The 18409-nt window shown below is 33.5% G+C and overlaps 3 protein-coding genes across 3 annotated transcripts; 2 read left to right on the plus strand and 1 right to left on the minus strand.

Annotated features, from left to right (window-relative positions):
* The first annotated feature begins 1620 nt into the window (after window positions 1-1620).
* LOC140883941 (sm-like protein LSM3B) lies at window positions 1621-4140 on the plus strand. The gene is made up of 3 exons (XM_073290565.1): window positions 1621-1958; window positions 3072-3167; window positions 3897-4140. Exons 1-3 carry the CDS (start codon window positions 1842-1844, stop codon window positions 3975-3977), a joined length of 294 nt encoding a protein of 97 aa, XP_073146666.1. The 5' UTR covers window positions 1621-1841; the 3' UTR covers window positions 3978-4140.
* A 1310-nt stretch (window positions 4141-5450) lies between these two features.
* LOC140883363 (RNA-binding protein 2-like) lies at window positions 5451-14345 on the minus strand. The gene is made up of 6 exons (XM_073289802.1): window positions 14125-14345; window positions 6803-6930; window positions 6440-6719; window positions 6274-6335; window positions 6084-6165; window positions 5451-5802 (listed from the first exon to the last, which is right to left on the minus strand). The coding sequence occupies exons 1-6, from the start codon at window positions 14204-14206 to the stop codon at window positions 5699-5701; spliced, it is 738 nt and encodes a 245-aa protein (XP_073145903.1). The 5' UTR covers window positions 14207-14345; the 3' UTR covers window positions 5451-5698.
* LOC140883362 (uncharacterized) lies at window positions 6951-14090 on the plus strand. The gene is made up of 2 exons (XM_073289801.1): window positions 6951-9799; window positions 9891-14090. Exons 1-2 carry the CDS (start codon window positions 9796-9798, stop codon window positions 10658-10660), a joined length of 774 nt encoding a protein of 257 aa, XP_073145902.1. The 5' UTR covers window positions 6951-9795; the 3' UTR covers window positions 10661-14090.
* Window positions 14346-18409: the final 4064 nt, after the last annotated feature.

The raw sequence follows: 18409 nt of genomic DNA on the forward strand, positions 1-18409 counted from the left end.
TAGGATTTTTCTTCAAAGGGACTAAATTTTAGGTAAAAAAAATTATAGACATTGAATTCTTTTTTTTTAAGGGGACATTGAATATTCTAATATATTATATATATATATATATATATATATATATATATATTTATATAATATAATTAACTCTTTAAATTTATATATCATTTAGTTTTTCATAAGTTTTTAATTTTATTAAATATCAATATAATAATAATGATATAAAAAATAAAAAGCTCCCCTAAACTTAATAGAGAATATTAGATTATATCATTACACAATTTTTTTTTAAAAAAATAAAGCATTTTCCATTTGAAATGTAATATACGGATGATACTTGTCTAATTTTTTTAATTAATTATCTTTATAATATAATTAATAATTAATATAATATAATTGAAATTTCTCAAACTCCATTTGAAAATTTAGTTAGTCCAAATCAAAGTTAAAATACCCCAAAACAGAAAAAATATGTTAGCAAGAACCCAAAACATAAAATATTATTAGTCTATATCAAACATTGAAAGAGCCCAAAATAAAAAATTTTGAAAGAGCCCAAAAAGGAAAAAAAAAATACATTATATTGAACTTTAAAAATATACACATAATATACACATATATTAATATATGGGCTAAGGGTGGGGGCTAGACTGGGCTAAATGAATTATAATAATTCCTATAAGCCCAGTCCAGCCCCTACTGTTGGTCCGTCCCTGAATGAATTATAATAATTCCTATAAATTCAAAGGAATGCCCAATATAGGTATGTTTGAATAATAAAAGTTATTATTTCTTAAAATACTTTTTGACTGAAAAAACAAAAATACAATATGAAACTCAAAATCGATCGATTTCATTTAATTCATAATACTATTTGGCATCGTTTGGTTTGAGATTTGATATAAGTAATATATAGATAAGTAATATAATGTAATAAAAAATAAATAAGAAATGATAGTTAAAATAGTATTAAATTTGATTGATAGATTATAGTTTATTTGATTTGATTGATTAAATTTTATATAAAAATATTAAATGACTATTTTGTCATTTTAACAATAAATAACATAAAAAATATATTATTTATAAGGGGTAATATAGTAATTTAAATTCAATGATTTGATTGATGTAAGATAAATAATTAATGATTTGATTGATGTAAAATAAATAGTTAATATATAGATAAATAATATGATGAGAAGAACTAATGAGATGAGATAGTTATATATATATTAGTAATATGATGAACAAAACGGTGTCTTTATATACTGTTTAAAAGTGAGATAAATTCATTTGATCATTCCTTAGTAAACTTTATAAAGTCAAACTAAATTTGTAATGTAACCATCCTCCTTGTATATGTATATATAGAGAAATTTCAGCTGTCCAACCAATGATGTTCAACTCGTTCCGACCACTAAAACCCGATACCGTGTTTTAGTTATGCAAAAAATAAAAAAAACAACTAAAACCCAATAACATGATGGAAAAATATTGTTGGAAAGCTGAAAAATCCTCGATGTATATCATATAAACAATATATCACATACAAAAAATAAAATAACATGAAGAGGGACCGTTGGTAGTGAGTGGGATGGCAAAGCTTTCCCCTCTGCATTTATTTTGCCGTGGATCTTACTTTTTAATTTATGCATTTGAGATTGGATTTTATGAATTAATGTTAAATTTTAAAATTTTATTTTTGTGGGAGCATTCTCTGGTGTAAATATATGTATTTCGAGGGTGTGAATTGCAAAACGCCCTTTGAAAGTGAAGGGTTTTAGCAGACGGGAACTAGCGGAGCGGAGCGGAGGGAAAGAGGAAAATCGAAGAAGGGAGAAATGGGGAATGAAGAGGAGAGCACAGTGAGGGAACCGTTGGACCTTATTCGTCTCAGCCTGGACGAGCGCATCTACGTCAAGCTCCGCTATGACCGTGAGCTTCGCGGCAAGCTCCACGTCTGTTCTTTCTCTCTGCGTCTATTTTGGATTTTTGCATGCATTTTTTGTTTACATTGTTGCCTCAAGAAAAAGGGTTTTCAATTTTGCTATCATCTTTCATGTATCTGCCATAAAAAGTTGCAACCTTGAAGTTGCTCCAGCTCATTGTTTTCTTAGAGTCTGTTATGGTGTATCGTCTTGTCCGAAGCATGTCTCTCTGGTCTTTGGAATGAGAGGTAGCTCGTATCCATGTGATAGAAACTTGTTTAAATATTCGATCTTGAAACACTCCAGCTATTTCTATCATTTTAATCCATCCCCCATGCCCGAAGACATCTGAGGAGCTGAATTTTGTGGGTGGTGTGGTGTGTTCATGAAACCATGGGATTTTTATAATTTTTCGTTGATCGGTTAAAGGAAACCTGCTTCAATTATATTGTTGTTGGTTATGGTGTTTCATTCGAATTTTTAAACTCCATGACTCATTAGTTCATCCTCTTGAAAATGTTTCGATTCTTGTATGAACTTTATCATGTATTGTTAATTTAGACTCTTATGTCTCTGGAGCCCCTGATAAATCACTGCCATCGATTTTAGGCCTTTGCGGTAATGGAGAAGAAGGGAAAGGATTGATTTTTTTTTTTTTTAACAATACTTATAATATTGAATAGATAGATAACTATCCCTGACTCATTGGCAATTGAATTCTCAAAGGAAATGAGATGTGTGTATCGTGATGAAGTTCAAGTAGGCAATAAAATCTGTATTGTATCCCAGGAATGTTGGGTGTTCTTTATATGTGGTTTGATGCTAATGTCTATCATAAATACATTTCTTTAAATCTTACCCATGTACCATACATGGTGTCTCAAACGATGGTTCCATGTTGTGTGTGTCTGTTCGGACATTCCCGACTCCCTACCTGGCCTTAGTAAGACTTGGTATATTCACGTGTGGTGATCATAAAATTCCTTGGTTTTAAATTGATATCTTATACAAATATTCTTATTTACGTCGTTTGCTATCTCATTTGTGGTTCGACTCTCGTAGCAAATGAACATGGTGCTTAGATTTCTCATTGCTGGTTGAAAGAGGAATATCTTATTCTTGCTTGTGATGTGAACTTGGCAGGCTTATGATCAGCATTTAAATATGATTCTTGGAGATGTGGAAGAAATTGTGACTTCAGTTGAGATTGATGATGAAACTTATGAAGAAATTGTCAGGGTATGCTATATATGTATGTACATATGATAAGTTGGTTTCTTATAAAGAAATTACCAAGGGTATGTTTGAATAGAAGGATTATCACACTTATGCGGATGCATTTGTACCATATTGAATTGAAATTGTCCCTTTTCATTTTAAACATTTCACGTCTATGAGAATTCAAAACCCATTCATTTGAGTTATTTGTAATTCGACCACCAAATCTTATCCAAAACTCAAATCACTCATAGCACAACCTAAGTTTGCGCTTGGATGGAATGATTTAGCTATAGATTTCAAACCATAAATTTTAATTGCATTTAATTGTTTGGATGAGTTTATGTTGATCCTTAGTCCCTTACTAATCCATGTAGGTGCAATGTAATTATGTGAATTTTAAGTCACCCAATATGGTTATCATTTCAATTTAATTCTTCAAACCTCTCCTCAAATTAAATTCTTCATTCAAAGCACGTCCTCCATGCAAGGACAACTTAAGTGAATATGATGGTTCAAGAAAATTTTATGTTTTGGTTTTGTTATATGGAAAGAATGTTAATAGTGAAATCAACTCATTTTTTGGTTTGCTATTTATTGATTTCTTTGCCCGAGCAGGTCAATCACAATTCACAACTTGTATATTTTCTTTATTTGCTCTTACTGAACTTAAAATGTCAATCGAATTCATATTTATTTCAGTAAGTTATCCTAAATTCTTCTTATGATAACTTTGATTACCTTTTTCAGACCACAAGGCGAACGGTGCCATTTCTTTTCGTAAGAGGTGATATTGTTATTTTGGTTTCACCGCCACTCAGAACAGCTTGATCCAGTGGCAGTGCAATTAAGGTAGTGTTTGAGATTGCTTATAGTTCAAGTGCTTCTCTAGGAAAACCGCTTGTAAATTGTGCGATCCTCTATATGTTATTTGCCTGGTGGCTCTGAAGATTTTGAAAGGTTACCTGGTATTATCATTTGAAGGCAGCTAAAACATGCTTGTCAGTTAAGGTGGAAGTGCATGTTATCTTTCCACCACTTCCCAAAATTTAGAAGACAAATATATATGTGAGCAGGTTTCACTCAAATCAATGTTAGAAATTGTTGTTGTATTCTATAAGCACTGACCTTTTAAAAAGCGTTAGACGGTAGGTAGACGGTGTTTAGGCCGTTTTCTAAAAATATATTAATTAATTATATAAATATATCAAAAATTAATAAAAACCTATGCATGAATATGTTCAACATTTTCTTAATATTTTTTCAACAATGTTTATTAATTTGCGTATATTTTTTATGTGCGTCAAAAAAATATGTATATATATTTTTTGAGCATATAAAATATGTATAAATTTGTTCGACCATTTTTTTAAAAAAAGAAATTATTAATATTTTTAAATTATTATTTCTTTTTAAAAAATTCAAATGTCCAGGTAGTTTGTTACATGCTTAGAGGGGTTTTGAGCTTGCGTAGATGGTTCATTTTTTCAACACCATCTAGAGCCATCGGTTTTCTAAAAATGGAGGCATTTGGTGATCGCTTAGTCGACACCTTTTAGATCAGAGATCATAACTAATGGAAAACAGTCTCGGGTTAGATTTGCATGTAAATTGAGAGAATATGCCGATATCAATAAAATTTATGGAAGTGGTGCCTCGCAGATGTTTGTATAAAGATGTTATGTTTAAAGTATATATATATTTTTTAGAAAAAAAAACATGAAAATTTCCTTTCAAAAAGTTACTGTCATACCTAGGTTGCTGAGTTCTCCCTAAATATTTATACTTGAGATGGCACTGGGAGTTCATATAAAAACTTGATCAATCCAAAGCTTACTTATATTCCAAACCAAAATTGATAGAACTACTCAAAATCAGAAGCGGATCCATAAATTTTCTTTAGGAAGCAAAGAACCAGATATCAACAAATTCAAAATTTAAAATGTAATAACGAAATATATAATATATTTTTAATTATATATATATTTAACTTATAATATCACGACTTGAAATTTTCTTAGTAATTAATAATGACTACATCCAATAAGCTACGAAATATATTTTCCACACTAATTAATCAATAATTCAAATATTCATAATTTGATTAATTAAGGAAAATTTTGGTTAAAATATCTCAAAGGGCAACAGAAATAAATTATAATAACAATTTAAAAAAGCGTATTGTTGGTTAATGGTTGGTTAATGGTGGAGCGTTCCGTAGGATACGCCAACATTTTATTAATAATTATGTTAGAGACCCCTATTCAAGCAGAATAACAATACGTGTTTATGAAAATTATCAACTTAAAAAAAAAAAAGATGGATTTTCATTGTATTGGAAATCATTAAATAAAGATGGATTTTCAATATACTAGAAATCATACAACATAACATATTGCCACCAGCAAATAAAAAGAGATGAAATCATACAGCCACACATCCATTTCTAAATTGCAAGATGCAAAGTTATAAACTTATATTGACACTATCTTCCATCTAAATAAGTTTCATGTCTTTACAGAACATGCTGTAGAAGGAAGAGTTATCAGTGCTCATCGCCTCCCGCGAGATCCAGGGGCCGACCTCCGCCCAGGAGCTTTTGAGAACTGCAGACGCAAGTAAGGAGAATCCGGATCTTCTTCATCCACCTTATAACCTGCATAAACAATCAAAGATGCCAATATTTACTTAAGAGCGGAAACTATAACATGGGTACCTGTTGTTAAGAGTGGCATACCTTTCCAGCATTATATACTTGTAGCAAAATTAATTGTCGTCAACAATTTATATTTTGCAATAACTAATTACCCCAATTATTTTTCAAACAGACAGACGTCAGAAGTTGTTGGAATAAAGATCCAAGGAACACCGGAAAATCGTGCATAATTGATATTTTAAAAAGAAAAGGCATTTTACTTAAAATAAAAGGTAAATCACCTTGCAACGCACTCAAAGCAGTTGCTGCACAAGCCGGGTCTCCGAAATCAACAAAGCAAAGAATAAGAGGATCTCCACCTCGCTGCATATATAAGCGTCAATCAAAACCTCATGTATGTGTGAATGAATAAAAATGGCCTTGAAGAAATTTTAAGTTTTAGTATAAGAGATCTTGGAAACGCCTACTTACATGTTTTGATTCCTTTCTTACAAGCCTTACTTCTTTGTACCCGACAAAAGGGCGAAAAATATCTATGGAAGTTAAAGAATGAAGAACAGGTAGGAGAATGTACCAAAATCGAAGAATGCAACCGTAGGGGAAAAAGTCAATATAATTGTGACCACTCAAAGGATACGAGCCACTTCCCGCCGTGTACTGTTAGGAGGTAGCCCCTCAATGTACAGTGTACTAGAAGCATCAGGAGGCAGTGGTATAATTTCCCGGGGTACGGTAATTCTATTTATTGGAGGTGGACCAAAACCAGTGCTTCTATCATTTAGTGCTAGTTCAGGAGCCACGTCTTCCAGATGCTTTATTGCAAGATGATCCTGTAGATGGAAAGCAGGGATAACTCTACCAGCAGCATTTCCAAGCCCCATTTGACCATACTGACTTCCTTCCTCAGATTGTAATTGCTGGAAAAACAAAAATTTAAACTCACGCATGCAGGCACGCGCGCGCGCACACAAAAACGAAAAATATTAGAAGGTAGCTTTACCGAACTACGAAGATAATTGTCATATGCCGACCCTATTGATTTTGTGTCCTTTATTGGTCTAGATACATCTAGATCATGATTCTGGGAAAGAATTTCAGAAGTGAAGTTCCCCACAATTGGTGGAAGATCTACAATGGTAAGAAAAAAAAACATGTTTAACTTTAACAAAAGAACTACATGCAATAAGTAGTCTTCTATTTAAAACATTATAGAAGCATCTTCATCTGTGTCTTCACATAAGCCAATGTGATTTGCCACGGTTCCTGTATGTTGCCGCACACATTTTCTAAGAATTACAAATTTTGAAAGTCTGGAAAGAGTTTTGTGCTTGTGATTTCTCTGAACCAGATAAAAAGCGGAAACATAATTGGCCAATTAATCAAATTATCTATTAGGTCCAACAGTACAGGGCAAAACTCTTGGTACAAAGGTCGGGTCAAACTTTCAAATCATAAATTTTAATTCAACATAAACATTTACGTGATTTGCAGACAATAGAGAGAAAACTAGGCTTCAGAAGTCCCGGAAGAGTTAACAGTAATGATGTTAAATTAATCATGTTGAAAAGAAGCTCCATTTGGTTTGGATCACAAGGGCCTGACAGATTAAATATCCAGCCTTATCACCGGCTTTGCCGAGTTTTTGTAATCCTAAAGCAGATACATCAGCTTGGTATATATATAGCACAGTTCTTTGATTAAAATTCTCACCCGAAAGGTGTAATAATATCAGGAACAGGAAGGGAACGGTACATTTTGCTAATTAGTCAAATTCCCTCAATTTATACTCCTTCCACGATGATAATTTCCAGTACTCAGGCACACAAGTGGCTCTGAGAATTTACCTCGCCAACACTCTCTACACCGGGATTAAAAAATTGGAAAGCAAAAAAAAAAATCAAGTAACTTTCTCTAATGTCACTTTAACTTCTATACATAAGAAAAGAGATTTGATGTTTACAAAAATTTACAACTAAAAAAGGATGAACTGAGAATCTGCTCTACTTTAGGCAAACTAGATACAACGCAGAGAGCGTCCATACTCATAGGGGTATAAAACTAGGATGTTACACTTATATTATACCCAGCCAAAAGTTTCCTAATTACAGATTCTTCTCATCAATATAAAAATTGGCATTGTATGGATCAAAGCAATATTATCAGAACAAAGATTAGATTCCTGAGAATTAGTCACAGCTGAAATTTTGTCACCGTCGATGCTTCTGTCCTGCTATATCAAACTTGTTTCAACACCCATGGTGTAGAAAATATATGCGCAAATTGAACTTCTAATAAATTAGAGTTGAATTCTGATAAGTGCATTTTGTGTGCATTATTTTATGTCTATTTGGCATGCATTCATATGGTTTCATGTGTGTTTTTATATGTTTTATTTGTAATTAATCTCATGCATGAGCATTTCACTCTCCGGGTTAATTTTGTAGGAAAATGGGTTTTTGAAGAATGAATTACAAAGCAGCCTTGATCAAAAATTAAAATTTAACTTTTGGAAGCTCCAAATCAAATCTCCACCGTCCAAATTAAATTTCAAGATGTTTTGAAGATGTTGTCAAAATTTTAGCTCAATCCGACGGTTAGAACTCACGTTATGATTTTTTCAAGATAACTGCGTGCTGAAAACTGGAGGCAGAACTTTTCAAGCCATGGCGTGATTTTTTCTGCGCCGTGGCGTGAACCGAGGATTTTGAAGAAGTGAAAACATAACTTTTCACGCTATGGCGTGACTTTTCTGCGCCATGGCGCGACGCAGACTGAAAAAATATTAATTTTCTAACATTAAAAGTTGCGATTTTTTGGGGCTTTATTGGATGGGCTTTCAACAACATATAAAAGGGGACATATCAGACGTGAGAAAGGGTTCCGAAGTTCCACACATCAGAAACGCAAGGGAGGAAGGGTTCCGAAGTTCCACACATCAGAAACGCAAGGGAGGAGGCGGGCATCCAAGGAGAAGAACGTGAAGAGGGAGGAAACTTGAAGAACTCAAGAATCGCAACACTAGTTTTCTCTTCTTTCTTTTATATTTGTTGGGATTTAGGGGATCCTACCCCCAAAACTTTGTTTTGATTTCTTCTTGAAGATTGAATTTGGTTTTTATGCATTCTTGATTATATTACTGTTTTTATTGATTATTTGGAGATTGATCAACTTCGAATTGATTTTATGTGTTATAATTGATACTGAAAGTAGATTTTATAACATGATAGGGTAATATAGTCCATGGATCTACAACTTACATAGACATATGAGGTTGAATACATGTTGATAGTCATAGTCCAATAGGTCGAAAGCTAGAGGATTCCACAAATCGTAATGCAATTGCAATTGTTAAATAACACAAGGACACTTGGTTATTGCAATTTGTTAATTAGATTAATATAACTCGACAGAGTATATTGATAGATTAGGGAATTCCGTCACAAGCATGACTTGAGAACTGAATTTCAATCAATAGAGAAGAAAAAGAGGTAGGTGAACCGAGATCCTAACAATCGTTTATTTATTTTTTGAATTTAATTTTATTATTTTGTTTTTTTTCCATCTTTTATTTTAGTTTATTAATTTATTATCATGTTATCTTAATTAACTAAAGAATAATACTTGAGTAATTTTGTCAGACATCAATCTCTGTGGGACGATACTCGTACTTTATACACTATATTATTACTTAACTCGTGCACTTGCGATATATTCGAGCTTAATTGATATATATATTTAGGTTGATTTTCAGTGGTAGTATTTGCTCAACCAAGTTTTTGGCGCCGTTGCCGGGGATTGAAATAGACAAATTTTACTTTTTGTTATTTTCTTTAGTTAATTTTTTCTTTTTATTTATTCTATTTTATTCCTGCGTTATCTACCGTTTTCTATTTTTATTTTTGCAGGAATTCATCTGGTGAAATACTTTGAGATGATCCATCGACAAGTATTTACGAGTTTTACCCAGCAACATGGAGAGCCATTCTACGCAGCATGGGTGAGATTCAATAATTTGGCGAACACATTCCGGTATCATGATTTCTCCAATTATTCTCTTCTTAAATTTTTTCTTAATGGTTTGGATGCAGTGACAAGGAGATGGGTAATTAATGGAGCTTTGCAAACTGGTTGTCCATTATTTTGCCGAGATGATGACAGTGTGATACACATATTAGATGATATGGCAAAATTTAACTACCACCGGTATTGGGATCTTACACCACAGATTTGGAGCCACCAAGACCCACAAGATACTTATTACCCAGATTTTTCAGACCAACCATTCGAACTTCAAGAGGAGGAGGTAATTTGTTCTCAATTGATCATGCATTCATTAGAGGATATGGTGAGCAAGTACGTGGTCATGAACGAGCGAGCTATAGAAGATCTAAACAATTCTAGATGCCACCTTGAGGAGAAGATAGAGAATCTCAAAATATCAATTCTCCATGAACACCAAGAACATGGAGTAAAGAAAGATACTCAAACAGTGATTCCCCAAATTTGGTTCGATGATGATGACTTAGAGAACCATGATTTGGAATGCGAATCAATTCATGCTGAAGATCAAGAGGTGTTTGAGTCTTCTCTTCCCATTGAACCTCAACAGGAAGAAGTTCTGAAGGCGACAATATATGCAGATACACCGCCAACACAAATTTCACAAGAATTTGTTCTCCGAGAACCTACAGAGATGTTCTCCTCCCATGTTTATCAGCTGCTATTGAGTATTGTTGAGGTGACGAGCATAAATTGCTTACATCTGGCCAAGCTTGAGGGCACATGCAACAAACACCCATTGGTGGTGTCATATGACACTTACTTTGGGCGTCAACCGCTCTTTGATGAGTGCTTCTGAGGGTCGAGCCGAAGACTGAAAATCAAGCGCTACTTGAGAGGCAACCCAAGATTTTTACATCATTTTTTTAGTGTTAGTTTTTAACTAGTTGTTGCTTTATATTGAGTTGATCATGTTTAATCCATAAAAATTTTTGATTTGCAAGGTGAATATTTTGGAATATTGATGGCCTAAGAAATGTGGTGCAGCAGCGGCAGATGGATATACACCACGATGATTGACCAGGAGAGTGTTATTTTGTTTTCATTGTGTTTATTTTTGTTTTGCATTTGTTCGTTTCTCTTAAGGTTCATTGTTCTAGAGCATTGAGGGCAATGCTTTGGATAAGTATGAGGAGGTGTTATTTAGTTTTGTTTCGTTCGTCATTATGTTTTTCATTCATATGGTTTAGATTATTGCATATAGTTCGTATTCATGCATATCATTATGTTTTGTGTTTGTGTTATGTGAATAAATAGAATGATGACTGTTAGCCGATGATGATAGAGTTGAAAAAAATTGTTTTTGAAAAAATGTTGCTTTTGATTGAACATGAGAAGTTGTTGGTTGAATCGTGAATCATATTAAGCACGCATGTTAGATTGGTGTAGTGTAGCGAAGTAATTGACGAAGTTCGTGTTTGTTTGAGCATTGCACGACAATAGATGTTTGTTGATCATGATAGTGTCTTTGGATTCTTAATAGTTGTTAGACCTTTCATGTATAATCTTGGGCATACCTATAAAAAAAAAATTTTTGAAAAAAAAATTTTTGTTGAAAATTAAGTTAACTCCATTCGGGTTACGAGCGAGGGATTGAAATCCTAATCTCTTGTTCTTGACTAAGTATGCGGAGTCCATGGGGTTAATACAAAATTTTAAAATAACAATTCCATCCGGGCCTGAAAAATGGTTGAAATCCTAATCAATTTTTCATAGCTAAGTTTGCGGGATAAATAGAATTGTAGTTCCATCCGGGCTATAGACGAGGGGATTGAAATTCGAATCCTATCTTAGTTATAGCTAAGTTTGCGGGTAATTATTGGGGCTTAGAAAAAAAACCGGGTGCAAAATCCAGAGGTACGTAATTATTCTCAAGAGAATGCATGTTTTGTTTGGGATTGTTGGGATGAAGGAGTGCTGGATTGTGATACTTGATTGAATTGTCATAGTCGCTAAACATTCTTAGGATGGATTCTTTTGAAGTTGCACAAAACTTGAATAACATGGCACACACACACGTTTACGTTAAACTGATAGTGTATTGTGAACAATCAAAAGTTTGTGGTTTTAAATTTTTGAATGTGGGAACTTTTCGGAGGCTGTGCACGTTCATGATTCATTCTTACTTTTGTAGTTGTTTGCATATTGTTTTGCATGTCTTGCTCGAGGGCGAACAAGATTTAAGTATGGGGGTGTTGATAAGTGCATTTTGTGTGCATTATTTTATGTCTATTTGGCATGCATTCATATGGTTTCATATGTGTTTTTATATGTTTTATTTGTAATTAATCTCATGCATGAGCATTTCACTCTCCGGGTTAATTTTGTAGGAAAATGGGTTTTTGAAGAATGAATTACGGAGCAGCCTTGATCAAAAATTAAAATTTAACTTTTGGAAGCTCCAAATCAAATCTCCACCGTCCAAATTAAATTTCAAGATGCTTTGAAGATGTTGTCAAAATTTCAGCTCAATCCGACGGTTAGAACTCACGTTATGATTTTTTCAAGATAACTGCGCGCTGAAAACTGGAGGCAGAACTTTTCAAGCCATGGCGTGATTTTTCCTGCGCCGTGGCGTGAACCGAGGATTTTGAAGAAGTGAAAACAGAAATTTTCACGCTATGGCGTGACTTTTCTGCGCCATGGCGCGACGCAGACTGAAAAAATATTAATTTTCTAACATTAAAAGCTGCGATTTTTTGGGGCTTTATTGGATGGGCTTTCAACCACATATAAAAGGGGACATATCAGACGTGAGAAAGGGTTCCGAAGTTCCACACATCAGAAACGCAAGGGAGGAGGCGGCCATCCAAGGAGAAGAACGTGAAGAGGGAGGAAACTTGAAGAACTCAAGAATCGCAACACTAGTTTTCTTATTTGTTGGGATTTAGGGGATCCTACCCCCAAAACTTTGTTTTGATTTTTTCTTGAAGATTGAATTTGGTTTTTATGCATTTTTGATTATATTACTGTTTTTATTGATTATTTGGAAATTGATCAACTTCGAATTGATTTTATGTGTTATAATTGATACTGAAAGGAGATTTTATAACATGATAGGGTAATATAGTCCATGGATCTACAACTTACATAGACATATCAGGTTGGATACATGTTGATAGTCATAGTCCAATAGGTCGAAAGCTAGAGCATAGACATATGAGGTTGGATACATGTTGATAGTCATAGTCCAATAGGTCGAAAGCTAGAGGATTCCACAAATCGTAATGCAATTGCAATTGTTAAATAACACAAGGACACTTGGTTATTGCAATTTGTTAATTAGATTAATATAACTCGACAGAGTATATTGATAAATTAGGGAATTCCGTCAAAAGCATGACTTGATAACTGAATTTCAATCATTAGAGAAGAAAAAGGGGTAGGTGAACCGAGATCCTAACAATCGTTTATTTATTTTCTGAATTTAATTTTATTATTTTGTTTTTTTTCCATCTTTATTTTAGTTTATTAATTTATTATCATGTTATCTTAATTAACTAAAGAATAATACTTGAGTAATTTTATCAGACATCAATCTCTGTGGGACGATACTCGTACTTTGTACACTATATTATTACTTGACTCGTGCACTTGCGATATATTCGAGCTTAATTGATATATATATTTAGGTTGATGCTCGACCAAATTCCAACTAAGGGCACAATGCAACACCAGGTCCTTAGAAGCCACACTAAATGAGATCCAAGGGGCCTAATCACGATTCTTTTGCATGTATTCTATTTGTTCCTCTCTTGAAATTGCTGACCATGCTCTCAGGTCTTCTAATACTTGGGGAAATAAAGATCAATAGAAAATGTACGCACAAACATGAAATAACATGCACTGTAAAGCAAAATAGTGCACCTACCTTTCATGATACACATAATCCAATCAAAGATCGAAATCAAGTAAAAAAAGTAGTTTTAAGAAGTCCGACTTCAAAACCCAAGTTTGGTTGAAAATAAAACATGCGCCCAAGTTTAATTTTTAGTTCAGTTTAACTAAACATAAAACAACTGTTTAGTGGCATTTGACCCAAATTTTCAAACTCCATAAGTTAATAGCCATAAACGAATTCAGGTTAACAAGTTAAAATCAATCAAAATATAATGCAATAAAGCAATTGCCTTTTATCAATTCGCGTAAACCTAAAAAGTTCACATCAATTAAAAGCTACGACCTGTTGTCGCCTGTAAATAGAATCAAATCCCTCAAAATAGAACAGGCGAGAAAATTTAGGGCAAATTAGTGGTTAAATACCAAAATCCGTGCGATTTCGCTTCAGCGAGGTGGTCGATTGATACGGCGGCGGTTGCTGATTGCTCCAATAGTCATCCCCCATAAGTACAGCAAAACTGCAAGAATAATCACGGGAAATAATCTCGCAAGAACACTGTAGGGATCAGATTGACGGTGGCTATTGAATTTATATTCTCGCCTTGGTGCGGGGAGAGAGGGAGGGAGGTATACATCCTTTTCGATGCCGATGGGAACAGCCCCTTTTTATACTCACAATATTAGAAACTTAAAAATTATTTACTATGGAATTTTATTTTATTTTGGATATAAATTCAAATGTATTTTGGCATTTTAATTTCTTTTATAAGAATTTCAAGTTATATGTGATTTTTTTTTTGTTTCTGAAATAATTCCCATTTTGGTTTGATTTATGCAGGAGATATCATTATTTTCTGAAAGAGTGAGATGTATCATTTTTTATGTTACTAAAAAATTATATTACCTGCTTAATTTGTAAAGATTTGGGTAGTCGGAAATATCTAAATAGGCAAGTGATATTTTAGCATATCCAATTAACAATTTCATGAGCCGTTAATTACGTCTCAAATTGAGACGCTGCTAGGAGTCACTATGTGTCCATTGTTACTCTTTCAAAACAACTCGGGACCGGATAGTCTTATAGGTAGAGCTGTCAATTTGGGTTAGCCCCGTCGGGTTGGCCTGGTTCGCTACACAATTTAAGTGGATGAGATTGAAATTTTTTCAACCCAACAAAAGGTGGGCCTAGATGGGCCAACCCGTCTAGCCCGCGACCCGCGCGGATTGGCCCGTCGCAGGTCTGGAAAATTAATATTTTATTTTTATTTTTATTGTTATATATGTATTTTTTTAATAAAAGTTGTGATTTTTTTGTATTAATTACTTTATATAAAATTTACACACATGAAATCAATAATTAAAATTTTATTAATATATTTTTATTAATATTTATTTATGAAATGATATTTATAATTAATTATAATATTATTTGTTTATTTTTATTTGTCGTGATCCAACCTGCGGACCGGCTCGCCTAACCCGCAACCCACTTTGGTTGGGTTGGGTTGAGGATTTTTAGCCCGCCAGGATGGTGGGTCGGCCCGCCATCAACCCGTCAAAAGATAAGTTTTTGGTGGGCTAACCCGCCCCGCCATGGGTTGGCTCGTTTGACAGCTCTGCTTATACGTCTTTTTAAATTCAAGGATATTTATAAAAGTTTTTATAGGAGATCAAATCCAATAAGCTAAATAATTATTTGATTCATAACCCATCACAACTAATTTCGAGTTATGGTTTAGTCTAGAATCTAGAGATCGGCTAGTTTTTCAGTTTGACAGCGGCAGCATTTACCGTTCAAACAGCCCGAGCCCCACATAATTATGTGGGGCCCGGGCTTCTATTTATGAGGCCCGGCCCCCATGAACAACCCAGATCCATCGGGTGAAATTTTTCCATTGGATCATAGAACTTTCCCTATGTTGAGTCAACAACTTTTTAAGCAAATAGTTGATACGAATTGCATCATATAAAAAAAAATGCATAAATCTTTTTTTTTTTGAAGTTAAAAATAAATAAATATTGTTCACCAATAAAAACAACATTTTATCTATGTAATCAATGCTGGGTGGATTGTATCTCATCATTTACGTCTGTACAATATATCTATATATATGAAAGGCTGCTAATTGTTAAGAGGGCCAGTTTACTCCCGGTCTCCCGTTTGCCCCGAATACACGCGTTTAGTTTTCCTCTTTGCACAAATACACGTGTCTTCTCCACCGCTGCACACAAAAAGATGGTTCAATATTATTGGTTGGGATGTGAGGCAACAACCGGTTGTACGCATCAAATTTCTTCCGATTCTTCCATCGTTTATCTCTCGTTCTTTACTGTCTTTTTCGCCTTTCCTTGTGCTTTTCACGATCTGCTCACTGTCGGGTTCTCATCCTCGAAAACGCTAGGTTTCTTCTGGTTTTACGAATTTAGTTGTGTTCTATTTAGTTGTGTTCTCTTCTTTACGCTTACATCGAAATTTTCTTGTTTAGGTTACGACATCAATTTGCTCTGCTGTGCTTTTCGACTGTGTTTACGACACGGATCTGCTCACTTGTAAGTCTTTTGATTTTGATTCGCTTGGTTTATATTTACTTGTATTTTTTTTACTGCGCATAGGGCTAATTTTTTTTTTCTCCAGGTTACGATACTGATCTGCTCAGTGGTGGGTTTTCTGACTTCGAACAGCTTCGTTTATGTCATTTCTCTTGTATCTTTTTTTCTCTCTGTTTTTCTAACTTCAAATACTTTGGTTTGTCATTTCTGTTATTTTCCTATAACTTAATTAAGGTACTCTCGATTACTTGTTCTGTCTGTGACTTACGTTGCTTTTAAATACAATATAACCACAAATGTATATGGAATATTCAGCTACCATTTTACGGTGTCTTCACTTTTTATTTTCTCAATCTAAAATCAAAGGACTGTTACAGACCGAACCATTAACTGATTTGTTATTTAAGATTACGATAAAATATAGATACTTCATAGTTGTCTCTTTGATTAGTAACTTCGGAAGTCTGAAATTAAAGGGATTACGAAATAAAGACATGCGGACTGATTTTGTATCCTATGTTTCATTAAATTGCTTAAATCTGACTACTAATACTATTAACCTCAAGTTTCCAATTATAGATTACCTTTATCATTTCTTATAATGATATTTCTGGTTTTTTTTTTTTGGTATTAGGAATACTTGTTCTTGAAAATTGTACGCAAAACATTTATCGAAAATCGGTTAACGCAAGAAATGGCAAGTTCTTCTACTCGACCGGTGTACAGGTTCAGTCTTTTACTTGAATTTAACTACGATTAAATGCTTTGTATATATTTTTTCATCTTTTATCAGCTTCGTATTTAACTAAAGTAGACTGATACATGTTTTGATCTATAATTGCCTACCAACTTAAAAAAAAAAACTATACCACCAAACATATTTAGCACATTTTATTGTACCCTATATTTCCTGCTACATAGGTATTTAGGTTTCTGTAGTTTGATAATATATGTTCTCACAGATATTTAATGGACTGTAATTGAAAAAAAAATTTAAAAATTGTTTCTTTACAGCTTTAGTCTCAATAGCTTCAATTATTATTATATGTAGGGTCACTTAGATTCATTGAACTCTATCTTGTACTATTCTGTTAACTTTTTGTTTTTTGTATATTTTACTTAGCTGTAAAAAATATATATTTTAGTCTTAGAAAATCACAATACTTGAATTTTTACTCGCATAATATACAAGTTGCAAAATAACTAGCTTATCTTGTGACACTTTTTACTTCTGAACGTTTGTCATCATGTCAACAAAAACTCAAAAACAAAAATATAATAGCTTAGAAGATCGTAGAGCGGCTAAAAACAATCGACGACAAAAAGAAAAACAACTTTTAATTTCAAATACAGTTGACAAACAAAATGTTCATGTGGACCCATTAGCATGCAAATTCAGCAGTCCAGATTTATTGCCTGATGTTCCAAACTGTCAATATTGCGGTGCATATCGTGTTTACTTGGAACCACCTACATTTTGTTGCTCATTAGGTGATGTAAACCTTCTAAACACTGAAATGCCTACAGATTTAGTTCAATTGTATCTTGGTAATGATCAGGATGCTAAAGAATTTATTAACTACGTCCGTAGTTACAATAATATGTTTGCATTCACATCAATGGGTGTACATTGTGACAAATCTTTAGCTATAAGAAATGCTGGGATTTACACATTCCGTGTACAAGGCCAAGTTTATCATTTTTTGGATCAACTAATACCATCAGACAATCATAACCCTAAAAATATGCAGTTGTATTTTTTCGACACTGAACACGAGATCTTGAATAGAATGTATATTAGTTCTAAATTTCAAGAAACTCTCGTACAAAAAATTACTCACATTTTAGAAATGAATCCATACGGCAATTTCTTCCGAAGTCTTAGTACAATTCAGAACTTAAACGAATATAACATTGCTTTACAAGCTGACCCTATTGTTGATCAACGTGTTTTTAACAAACCTACCGTATCCCAAGTTGCTGAAATTTGGTTGGAAGACGATGAAAGCTACCAATACTCAAGTCAACACATACAAATATATCCAAAAAACAGCCAACCTCAAATAATTAAACATTACTTTGCTTGTTATGATCCTATGCAATATCCTCTTATTTTTCCAAATGAAGAATCCGGGTGGCATCGAAATATTAAAAGATT

The sequence above is a fragment of the Henckelia pumila genome, chromosome 2 (genome assembly GCF_033568475.1).
Source record: "Henckelia pumila isolate YLH828 chromosome 2, ASM3356847v2, whole genome shotgun sequence".
Classification (NCBI taxonomy): Eukaryota; Viridiplantae; Streptophyta; class Magnoliopsida; order Lamiales; family Gesneriaceae; genus Henckelia; species Henckelia pumila.

Excerpts from the sequence above, each read along its gene's own strand:
- LOC140883941 (XM_073290565.1), top strand. The coding sequence starts at position 1,842 with ATGGGGAATGAAGAGGAGAGCACAGTGAGGGAACCGTTGGACCTTATT. Across the intron at positions 1,959-3,071 it reads AGCTTCGCGGCAAGCTCCAC|GCTTATGATCAGCATTTAAA; the intron begins GTCTGTTCTTTC and ends TGAACTTGGCAG. Across the intron at positions 3,168-3,896 it reads CTTATGAAGAAATTGTCAGG|ACCACAAGGCGAACGGTGCC; the intron begins GTATGCTATATA and ends TACCTTTTTCAG.
- LOC140883363 (XM_073289802.1), bottom strand. The coding sequence starts at position 14,206 with ATGGGGGATGACTATTGGAGCAATCAGCAACCGCCGCCGTATCAATCG. Across the intron at positions 6,931-14,124 it reads GCGAAATCGCACGGATTTTG|ATCTTCCACCAATTGTGGGG; the intron begins GTATTTAACCAC and ends TTACCATTGTAG. Across the intron at positions 6,720-6,802 it reads ACAATTATCTTCGTAGTTCG|CAATTACAATCTGAGGAAGG; the intron begins GTAAAGCTACCT and ends TTGTTTTTCCAG.